Source organism: Poromitra crassiceps, assembly GCF_964638095.1.
Source record: "Poromitra crassiceps genome assembly, chromosome: 7".
Lineage (NCBI taxonomy): Eukaryota > Metazoa > Chordata > Actinopteri > Beryciformes > Melamphaidae > Poromitra > Poromitra crassiceps.
In genome coordinates, this window is record NC_139628.1 from 32,817,148 (window position 1) to 32,828,528 (window position 11,381).

At 44.3% G+C, this 11,381-nt stretch overlaps 1 protein-coding gene across 2 annotated transcripts in view; it reads left to right on the forward strand.

Moving 5' to 3' along the window:
- acap1 (ArfGAP with coiled-coil, ankyrin repeat and PH domains 1) overlaps positions 1-11,233 on the forward strand; it is a 36,530-nt gene extending 25,297 nt beyond the window's left edge. For both annotated transcript variants that reach the window (XM_083640498.1, XM_083640499.1), the window contains exons 16-23: positions 1-54; positions 1,839-2,032; positions 2,375-2,425; positions 3,468-3,646; positions 4,436-4,545; positions 7,531-7,641; positions 7,734-7,795; positions 10,713-11,233. The exon at positions 1-54 is cut by the window's left edge and continues 41 nt beyond it. In XM_083640498.1, the coding sequence (XP_083496624.1) occupies positions 1-54; positions 1,839-2,032; positions 2,375-2,425; positions 3,468-3,646; positions 4,436-4,545; positions 7,531-7,641; positions 7,734-7,795; positions 10,713-10,813 (862 nt within the window). In that variant the 3' untranslated portion in view covers positions 10,814-11,233. The remainder of the gene's footprint in view (positions 55-1,838; positions 2,033-2,374; positions 2,426-3,467; positions 3,647-4,435; positions 4,546-7,530; positions 7,642-7,733; positions 7,796-10,712) is intronic.
- Positions 11,234-11,381: the final 148 nt, after the last annotated feature.

An 11,381-nucleotide genomic window follows, 5' to 3' on the forward strand; every position in this document is an offset into this window, starting at 1 on the left:
TGAGGCTCGCATTGATGAGATCACCATCAAGAAGCCCCACCCCTCCAGTCCCAGGTACAAACCACACTATCCAACACCCAGACAGAACGCTTACAAACCTGATCAGCTGGCTTCCTGAAACAAGTGAGAGACAGTAATGCACATTAGGACCTCGTAAAATCGCTGCTGTAACACGTCAAGTCATAACTGTCAGTCATAACTCTGCCTTGGAAATCTAATCTATTTATGAAGACTTTCAGATAGGCTTCTTCAAGCTATTGACCAAACATGGCCATGTGCATCTGCAACAACCCTCAGCAGAAGCTCAGAAATATAGAGAAATATACTCCCTTTGTCTCCTCCTGCTGTTACAAAGCTGGCATTGCATGCAGGTTTACATCTACCAATGCACAGTATTTACAGATCTCATCCAGAAAGACAGGTGAATTGGAGATTAGGTTTGAATGTGAGTATAGCTCTCTGTCTGTGTTGTCCACCTGCTGTCTGCCCACTGCATGCTAGGTTTGGTGCCAGCCGTCCGGAGTAAGCGGGTAGAGAAAATTAATAGATGAGTTGTAATAATATATTCAATTCAATTCAATTTATTGTTGTCCACAATGTGGAAATGTGTCTTTGGCTTCACAGGTTATCCTCTTGTCTTGCCTACAAATCTCTCAAGCCATATTTCCTGACTTCCTCTTCTGTCACCTCTGTTGCGTAGCAGACAGGAAGTGCAGCAGGTACGCGAGGCAGATGCTTGGTGTTGTAACTTAGGCGTCCCCAGGAGACTTGCCATGCGGCGGGTGGCATGCTTTCCGCAGCATGACCGTGCAGTCTTGTCTTGTTGTTATGTGTCGTCAGCTCGGTGGTTTGACTTATCCGGTCTTCCATTACTTCAGCGTGGTGCTTTATTTTGAAATGTTAGACTCACTGTATTGCAGTGTTTACGTTTTCACTCTGTGGACTGAAGATTTAGAAAATGACAAATTGACAGACCAAAGACTGACAGCATGTAGCTACTAAATATTGCAATATTCTGTTCACATGATAACTGCTCTTGTTATCATTGAACCTGTCACCGTTTATACCTTCTGTTGTATTTTGTGATCCGCTCACACTATAGCTGTTGATCTATTATTGGCCACCTTGTGGTTGTATTGTTTTCATTAAGTAATGTGTGTGCTTGTCTGTTGTTTGTCTTTACTTTGTCGTATTGATTATCCAATTTATATCTTTTTGTTTATTTTGACACTCGTCTGTTGTTATGTATTGATTGTGATATATGTTGGGAACCCATCGAAAACGAGATGGTACATCTCAAGGGGTTTATCCTAATAAATACATTTGAAACATAAATATCGCTTTAAATTTATTTTGAAGGGGTTCTAAAAAAATTAAAATCAAATATTTAAAAAAATAATCATTTTGAAGGCGAAGTTTTAAAAAAATGCACTGAAGGAAAGGAGACTTATACAGTACTGTATACACATATACTGTATGTTGAGTAACAATGGCTTCTGAAAGATGACAGAAGTATTTTGAATATACGGTACTTAAAATGTGTTTTATAGGTAGGTAACCTGGCTAAAATACAGAGTGTATTCAGCCAAGTTACTTACTTACAGAAATGTATCTCGAGTCCAAAATGATCCAAACAAACTGATTTCATTACTGCATTAAATGGGGCGGAATGCCTGAGGGAGATTTCTTTAGCATTCTTGTCTCACAGCTGTACAAGCAAGTTGTGGAATCAAACTGCCTCTCTCTCTCTCTCTCTCTCTCTCTCTCTCTCTCTCTCTCTCTCCCTCTCTCTCTCTCTCTCTCTCTCTCTCTCTCCTCTCTCTCTCTCTCTCTCTCAGAGGAGACAAGGAGTCGTGGATCCGGTCAAAGTACGTGGAGAAGAAGTTCATCCATAAGCTGCCGGAAACGGGCCGGAATGCCCCGCTGAGACGCTGCAGCGCCAGGAGGAACCGGGCGGCCACCCAGGGCGGCACCGCGCCCCGGCCCGCAGTCAAACCCAAACCAAACCGGGCCACTCTGGCCCGGGGCACAGGTAAACACCCAGAGGAACAGGAGGCGTCTGCTGGCTCTCCTCCTGACCTGCCATACTGACAGGTTTCTAGGAGTGCTAAATAACTCACTCGGTTGCTGTCTTAACTCATCACTCATTCCTGCTGATTTCAACAAAACAGCAACACACACACACACACACACACACACACACACACACACACACACGCACACAACAGTTGGTGATCCAGCAAAAGTTAGGAATTCTAGGGGCATGCTATTCTCTGCTATGTTTTGTGTGTGTGTGAGTCAGCAGGATAAACCAGAAACTATGAAGGCATGTGACTCTCTCTCTCTCTCCCTCCCTCCCTCCCTCTCTCCTTAGGGCTATCCTCCAGTGACCTTGTCCAGAACAACAATACAGGCTTTCACAAAGGTGAGATAAAAGACACACATACTCTCACACACACACACACACACACACACAAAAAAACACACCCACACCGACACACAACAGAAAAAGACAAAAAGGAGCATGTATGGGGCACACACTTTGACACCCTGCCAAAATATCTGACTAACAAACCTTTACACAGACTAGTAGATTAAAACTTTTTTGAAAATCTTCACAGTTGCTTAAAATCATCAATTCTAAACTTCCAGACGTGGCAGCAATGTTCCACCTTCACCTAGGGCAGAGGTGCCCAAATTCAAACGATTTACATTCTAAATCTAAACTATATATATATATTTTGTATTTGTTCAACAGTAATTGTATTAGAGTTAGATTTAGAGTTGGGAAAAAAACACCTTTCTGACAGAAAGAAAGAACATTGGCCAGCCATGACCTAGAGACTAGTTTTGACAAAAGCTTGAAAACCTTCCTACATCTTCTCCTTCTACTTATTCAATCAATCAATCAATTTTATATTTATATAGCGCCAAATCATAACAAGAGTTATGTCTTTACTTTACAGACAGAGCAGGTAGGAGACCAGGCTCTTTATTTTAGACCCAACAATTGAAACAGTTCTCACATGATGCACTGGTGATTTTACTGCGAGGTCATGTGACAATAGAAACAATTACCCAACAAGAGCAGCACTTGACGACAGCGGCAAGGAAAAAGACCCCCTTTAACGGGGACGCAAACCTTGAGCAGACCTGACTCTTGGTGGGCGTTCATCTGCCATGAGCGGTTGGGTAGAGAGAGAGAGAGGCACAGTAATGGCAGTAATAATCAGTGTTGGGGGTAACCCATTACAAAAGTTATATATTACATGTAATATATTACTTTTAGCAGTAACTCAGTAACTTATTCCAATAGGATTTCAGTCATATTATACCAGTTACTTTGTCAAGTAACACAAGTTACAAATTGAGTTACTTTTTTTTTTTTTTTGATCAAAGCACATTTAAATAAAATGACAATCATTTCCTAATCAAATTGCGTGTTTTTATGCAAATAACCACTATAGATGAGGAGGAGGCGGAGGAGGAGGACCTCAGCGGCCTCCACCCGGGGGCGCTGCTGTACCGCTCGGCCGCGCTGCAGAACTTCCCCGTCATGGCCGACGCCTTGGCCCACGGAGCCGACGTCAACTGGGTCAACGTGACCGAGGAGTCCAGCACGCCGCTCATACAGGCCGTGTCAGCGGTGAGGGGAGAGAGGCACACACAGAGAGGAACTTAGGAGTTGTCATGTGGAAACCTCGTAACTCTGATTGGAACCGATTATTGTGTTTTTTTTACATCAACTGAAGGATTCCATGTTGCTCCATGGGTTAAGACAGTTCTACAGCTGTTGGTCTGATGAAAGCATTTCAACACTAAATAACTCTCAAACGCTCGGTGGTTAAGCTGAAAAGGAAAGCTGTTTTTCTTAGTTCCTGAAAAGTAGACATTTTGCAATTACAAGGTTTTCACTCGACAGTTAAGACTGAGTTAACTCTCCGTCTTTGTGTGTGTGTGTGTGTGTGCGCGCGCGCGTGCGTGCGTGCGCGTGTGTATGTGTGCGTGCATGTGTGCGTGCATGTGTGCGTGTATGTGTCTGTGTCGGAAAATGGGAAATATAGACTGTGTGTGACTAGTACATGTTGCAGATAGTACTTCTAGTTTGTTTGAACCTGCTTGGAGGTAGGTAGGTAGGTGATCAACACAATTCAGATGGGCTGCCAATTACAGAAAGCTCATTTCATAGTTGACATTCAAGTAAGCTTTCAGCCATTCATTATATTCTCCTACAGTATGTGACAAACCCCACCAATCGGGCACCTAAAAGAAGGCTAAAACAAACCATATATGTGTCAGTAAATAAAGAATATGTAGAACGTGTGTGTGTTTGTCAGTAAATACAGAATATGTAGAACATGTGTGTGTTTGCCGGCGTGTGTTTTTTGTGTGTAAAAATCCACGCGGGAGCTCATGTGTCCCGTCTCCTCATCAGAACGCCTTGGCGGCGTGCGAGTTCCTGCTGCAGAACGGCGCCAACGTCAACCAGGCAGACAGCAACGGCAGAGGACCCCTGCACCACGCCACCATCCTGGGACACACAGGGTAGCACACAACACGCGCGCGCACACACACACACACACACACGCAAGCGCACACACACACACACACACACACACACACACACACACGTGACAGGCAGGCCTCCCACACAGGACGCACTGCGCCAACCAGTCAGCCAAAATTCACTCTGACTCAAAGTTTACAGTGGGGGAGACCTGGAATTGGAGTGTATCTCCTGTTACAGTGGTGAAAACATTGATCTTATTGAGGCCATGGGAAGCTATGGACAGTTTTACACCTTTTACATTGGTCTTTGTGGGGTGTAGGGGGTAAGGGGCCAAAAGTGCTGCAGAATGTCTAAATAAAGGTTAGAAAAATACCACCCAGTCCGCCAAATCAGAATCTACAATATAAAACACATGTATAAAATTGGAATTTTCACACAATAAATTCCTGGAGATTTCTACAACACGTTTAAAAGCAATGGTACAACTAAGAGGCCATTTACACCTGGCATTAACATGTGTTTTTGGTGATCAGATTGCAATCAGATTGTATTTTATCACTTCAAAGTACAGGTGTAAACGCCCCCAAAACGCATTGAAGAAGGATTGCAATCTGATTAACCAAACCACCTCCGGAGGTGGTCAGGGACGCATTATGACAACATTTAACACAAGTGTAAATGCAATGCGTCCTCTCAAAATGCATACAGCAACTGCCATACGGAAATACATATTCATCTTCATCTTCTTTGCAGTTTTATGGCGGTTGGCATCCTTAAATGTTGCCTTACCGCCACCTACTGGATTGCTAAAACTACATTGCAAATTTACGGAAATACGTCCTCGCGCGCGAGTGTTTATCTAGTTAGCACAAAGAAAGAACAACACAGCCAGAGCTAGCATTACGCGCTAATGTTAACAGCAAGAAAGGAGAACTAACGCTATGGATGATATTGACACTCGTGGATGGAGTCACGAGGAGACCAAGTGCCTGCTTTCACTTTGGTCTGACGAAAGTATACAAGCTAAACTTGGCAGTGCAATATCGCAACCGACCCATTTATGAAGTAGTGGCTAAGAAACTGGCAGATAATGGCCACAACAGGACCTGGCTACAATGTCAGTGAAAAATTAAACACCTGAAACTGGCTTACAGACAGGCCAATAACAAGAAAAGTGGCAGGGGCAGGGCAACGTGTCCTTTTTATGCCTCCGCCGGCGACAGCCAGGCCGGAGGCATTATGGATCCGGGTTGTCCGTACGTCCGTACGATGTTTGTTAACGCGATATCTGAGGAACGCCTTGAATTTGCCTCAAACATCGACTTAGACTCAAGGAAGATCTGATTAGATTTTGGTGGTCAAAGGTCAAGGTCACTGTGACCTCTCAAACGCCATTTTCAAGCTTGTTAACGTGATATCTCACAAATGCCTTGACGGAATTTCATCAAATTTGCCTCAAACATCGACTTGGACTCAAGGATGAACTGATTAGATTTTGGTGGTCAAAGGCCAAGGTCAAGGTCACTGTGACCTCTCAAACGCCATTTTCCAGCTTGTTAACGCGATATCTCACAAATGCCTTGACGGAATTTCATCAAATTTGCCTCAAACATCGACTTGGACTCAAGGATGAACTGATTAGATTTTGGTGGTCAAAGGCCAAGGTCACTGTGACCTCTCGAACGCCATTTTCAAGCTTGTTAGCGCAACATCTCAGAAATGCCTTGACGAAGTTTCATCAAATTTGCCTCAAACATCGACTTGGACTCAAGGATGAACTGATTCGATTTTCGTGGTCAAAGGTCAAGGTCACTGTGACCTCATGAATGCCATTCCCAAGTTCGTTAAAGCGATATCTGAAGAACGGCTTTATGGAATTTCTGCCAATTTGGCTCAAACGTCGACTTGGGCGCAAGGATGAATGGATTACGTTTTGGTGATCAAAGGTCAAGGTCACTGTGACCTCTCCAACGCCATTTTCAAGCTTGTTAACGCCATATCTCAGGAATGCCTTGACGGAATTTCATCAAATTTGCCTCAAACATTAACTTGGCCTCAAGGATGAACTGATTACATTTTGGTGGTCAAACATCAAGGTCACTGTGACCTCACGAACGCCATTCCCAAGTTGGTTAACGCAATATCTCAAAAACGGCTTGATAGAATTTCTTCTGATTTGGCTCAAACATCGACTTGGACGCAAGGATGAACTGATTCCATTTTGGTTATCAAAGGTCAAGGTCACTGTGACCTCTCGAATGCCATTTTCAAGCTTGTTAACGCGATATCTCAGGAATGTCTTGATGGAATTTCTTCGAATTTGCCTCAAGCGTCCACTTGGACTCAAGGATGAACTGATTACATTTTGGTGGTCAAAGTTCAAGGTCACTGTGACCTCACACACCCAATTTCCAAGCTCTGTAACGCAACATCACAGGAGCGCCTTAACGGAATTTCTTCCAATTTGCCTCAAATGGCGATTTGGACTCAAGAATGAACTAATGGCGGAGGCATAAGTCCGCGTTGCGGTCGTTCTAGTTTATAAAGAAATAGATGCAGTGCTGGGTGATCGGCCATCGTTTTGTCCAGGTGAAGGGGACGTTCACTGTGCATTTGAGCTTAACAATAACCTCTATTTCCCGGTGCATGTATGCAAACATGCATGCACACGTTCAGGGGGCGCGCGTGATGACGTTCGAGCTGGAGAGCAATCGGATTGCAATCTGTTCACCCAAAACGCATGTTAGTGCCGGGTGTAAATGAAATCAGGCTGAAGTGATAAAATACAATCTGATTGCAATCTGATGGCAGAAAACGCATGTTAATGCCAGGTGTAAATGGCCTCCAAGTGTTCTTATCTGAATGTATCAGCGATTCAACAGCTTTCTCAGTGGGCTAAGCTCAGCACATTGGCCCTGCACCACGTCTCGTTTGGTGCAGGGTTTGACTCCCTCAGGCAGGTGAGATGTCCCTCTTATCTGGCTCACACACATGTTTCATGCGTCTCGTTGTTCTCCCAGGTTAGTGTGTCTCTTCTTGAAGCGAGGAGCGGACTACAACGCCCGAGACAAGAACCAGAAAGACCCCATCACTATCGCTGTGGATAACGCCAACGCCGACATCGTCACTTTGTGAGTGTGTAGTCGGGCGTGAGAAGGCTGCACTGTTATATGAACAACAACATCTTTTCTAACTGATCTTTGTTTCCTCCGTCTCCTCCCAGGCTGCGGATCGCCAAGATGAACAAGGAGATGCGGGAGACGGACGGCGCGTTTGGCCAATCAGGTCACTCAGGGGGGCAGGGGTCCGCCGGGGGCGGGGCAGGGAGCGGGATGGGCCACACCAGGAAGAGCCTCCAGGCGTTTAAGAACCATATTAGCGGGTGGGCCTTGGGGGGTCAAAGTGAGTAGAGTGGGGCGGAGGGGGTGGCGCCGGAGTCGGAGAAGACCAGAGAAGGGGCGTCGAGGCCGAAGCTGTTTGAGCTGCAAGCCTGCAACGTGTGGCGCTTTTGGAATGTTTGTGTGGGCTCGCAGCTTGCTCGTGAGCTAAGAGGAAGGAAAGAACGCAATCTAGACTGGATGGCGGTTCAGTTGAGGTGTTCGACCGCTGTTCAGATATCCTAGACTCACCGGATTGTCGGCGTCATGCGGCCTTTTTCTGCAGCGTCTGCAGAGAAATCATCCTGGCTTTTCAGGACTTGACACATATTCAGGGAAATATGAATCCCGCCTGAACACTTAGGAGGGGGAAAAAACGCTGGATTATGCTAGCATTATGCTAGAATTATGCTAGCATCTCCGTTACTTAAACCGAGAAAGGAAAATTGCATTCTTTGAGAAAGTACATAATCCGATGCTTGTAAACCAAGTTGTTTGAAGGGAGTTGAAGAGGATCTGTAACTAGAATACAGGGTACGACAGTAGAAAAGCACACATAGAGTGCCCACCACCCGGGTGGGGTCGTCAAAAAGGGCATGTGTGGAGTTTGCATGTTCTCCCCGTGCCCCCTGAGGGTTTCCTTCATATAGGAACCCCTCACCAAAAAACATGCAATATCCTGGTCACTGAAGTGGTGCCTCCTCTGGTCGTTCGGGGCGCCTGTTCGGAGGGAGGGGAACTGGTTGGAATAGCGTGAACCTCCCACGTGCTATGTACTACTGGTGAAGCTTCCTCTGTCAGGTGAAAAGAAGCAGCTGGCTACTGCCCATGTCTCGGAGGAAGCATGCAGCCAGTTTCGCCTCCTCCCAGATCGGCAGAGGGTGGAGCAGCAACCAGGATAAATACAAAATTAGCACTAATGGGGGATAAAAATGGGATAAAAAACCTGTAGAAAAAAAATATATATAAAAAGGAAACAAAGAAAAGCACACATGTCCTCAGTCATAATGTGTGGGGAATGATTAGACTTCAGGCATAGAAGAAAACAGGGATTCACTGACCAATAAAGATGGAGAAATGTTTTTGTGATGTTGTGAGAAATAGGAGGAGTCCACACTGCACTTTGAAGAATAAACGCACACTCATCCTGCACTTTCAAACCCACTGAATCTCTAAATACCAAGACCAGTTAGAGAATGTTGAAAGTGGGCGTTTCCTCTGTTGTTGTTTTTACAGTTGGGGTTTTGCATATTTTAAATACACACATATATAAATATGTGCACATAAAACAGGCCTATAATAGGCCTATTTGTTTCTGATCTAATGTGTAGTTGCACAGTGTGCTGGCAGTGGCTGCCTTTGGAAATCAGCTTGTACTGTTGTTGTTGTTGTTGTTGTTGTTGTTGTTAAGGTAAATTCAACACTATATTTTCCCACTATTCTGTGAATAGTGATGGTCATTTTCAGTTTGGCCTGTTTCACTCTCCCAGACACTGTCACACTCTAGCTGTATTTATTCACCATGATGACATGCTGAACACTGCCAGCCAAGTCCAACAGCTCCTCGCTGTAGCCTGGAGCTTAAGTCCAACAGCTCCTCGCTGTAGCCTGGAGCTTAAAGCATCAGGGTTTTGGTTGCCTTTTGTTATTTGGCTAGCTGCAATCCATCCATTCTTTCATGATTGTTCTCCAATTTCAAGACTTTTATTTATTAAAGATAAAAGCACATTTTGAGTTTCTATTTGAGCTTCTACCCATTTGAATTTGACTCATGAAGGAATGGAAACATGGTGCTTTTTGTCTGCTTGGAACAACACTATAGAGTGCCTAAGTCACGCCCTCTTCCGGGTTCAGCACAGGGCCTAAAGGGGGTTTCATTCCCCATTCGTTTCTCCATAGAGGTTTGGAATAATCTTTATGAAAAGAATTTGACTTGGTCAAACCAAGTGATTCAGCTATATTAAGTATCAGGAGAGACCACAGAACATTTCAGTCTGACCGAAAAAAAAAAAAAAAAAAATCTGGAGGGGGGGGTGGGGTGGAATCAATATTTATTTTTGGTCCGAACGAAATGTTCTATGGTCTCTCCTGATTTTGAATATATCGGGTTCGCTTGATTTGACCAAGTAAAACTCTTTTTATAAGGATTATTCGAAACATCTTATGGATAAACTGAATGGGGAATGAAAAACCCTTAGGTCCCATGCCAAACCCAGAAGAGGGTGTGACTCAAGCGCTCTATACTGCTGGTCAGTATTTGATGTGCTGTGCTTTTTCATTGTGTGTGTGCGTGTCTGTGCGTGTGTGTGTGTATGTGCCTGCACACCATGTACTCATGTGGCCTATGCCTTCTGCCCACTGAGATGTCCAACTGGTCTCATCCGCTTGCGCAGTGCTGCCACCTGCTGCATCCTAAGAGGTAAAGTGCGTGGGCACGTGTGCGTTTATTTGTTCACTTGTGTGCTTCTCGCTTTGGGGCTGCAAGTCGAGAATAGTTCAGGAAAACTCAATGACTGACAATCAAACAAACATGTATAGTCCAAAATCACACGGATTTAGATAGAATGCAGCTGTGCCGTACTAAAATGGAAGATGTGTTCAGAAAGAATCCAACACATTATACGATATTAGGACATTATACTAACCCAATTACACGCAGTCCAGGAAAGCTAGCATTAATATGAATATTCTGGTTTCTTAAGCATGCGTCTAGGGGATTTCCTGCATGGAACAATTTTATGAATCAATCTGATTCCAAGAGAAACCGACTCAAAGGCCCGTTTAAAGACGTTAGAACTCAAGTCCTCTTCTCTCGTCCTTTACAGGTGATGAGACCTACCAGGACATCTTCAGAGACTTTTCACAGATGGCGTCACACAACCCCGAGAAGCTCAAACGCCGCAGCACAGAGTCCAAGTACTACTAACCAGCTGCCACTGCCTTTTTACACACACACACTTTCCCTGGATACCTGCCACATGTTTGGTCATAGCTCAGCTGGTGTTGACTTCAGAGGCGCACAGCGGGCCAACAGTAAATTCTTTGTGATGACCCGTCAGACTAGAACAATTGTGTCCCAAGTGGAAACACTGAAACAGCTTTAGGCGACCAGCGTGAGGCGTCACTCTGTCTGGCAGAGGGCAACACATCACCCCAGCTGTATTTCGTTTGAAATATTTGTTTAATAAGGTTTTTTTTTTTTTGTGTTCTCCTTTCTTTTTGTCTGTAAAATACAAATTAAGTGAAAATGGAGGCAATGTTTGCTGCAAAGAGTCAGTTTTGGGTCAACTGTTTCCCCCTCAAATTGCAGTATATGTAAAAAAAAAAATGCATATTGTTGATTTCCACTTTGAGGTACTTAAGATTTATATCTCATGATTAAATAAAATGCAATGGAAAACTTTGAGTGTGTTTCAGTTGTAAACCATGAATTACACTAAACTTTGGAAACTGACTTAAATTATAGGTCTACATCTTTTTAATGACAGTGTTTG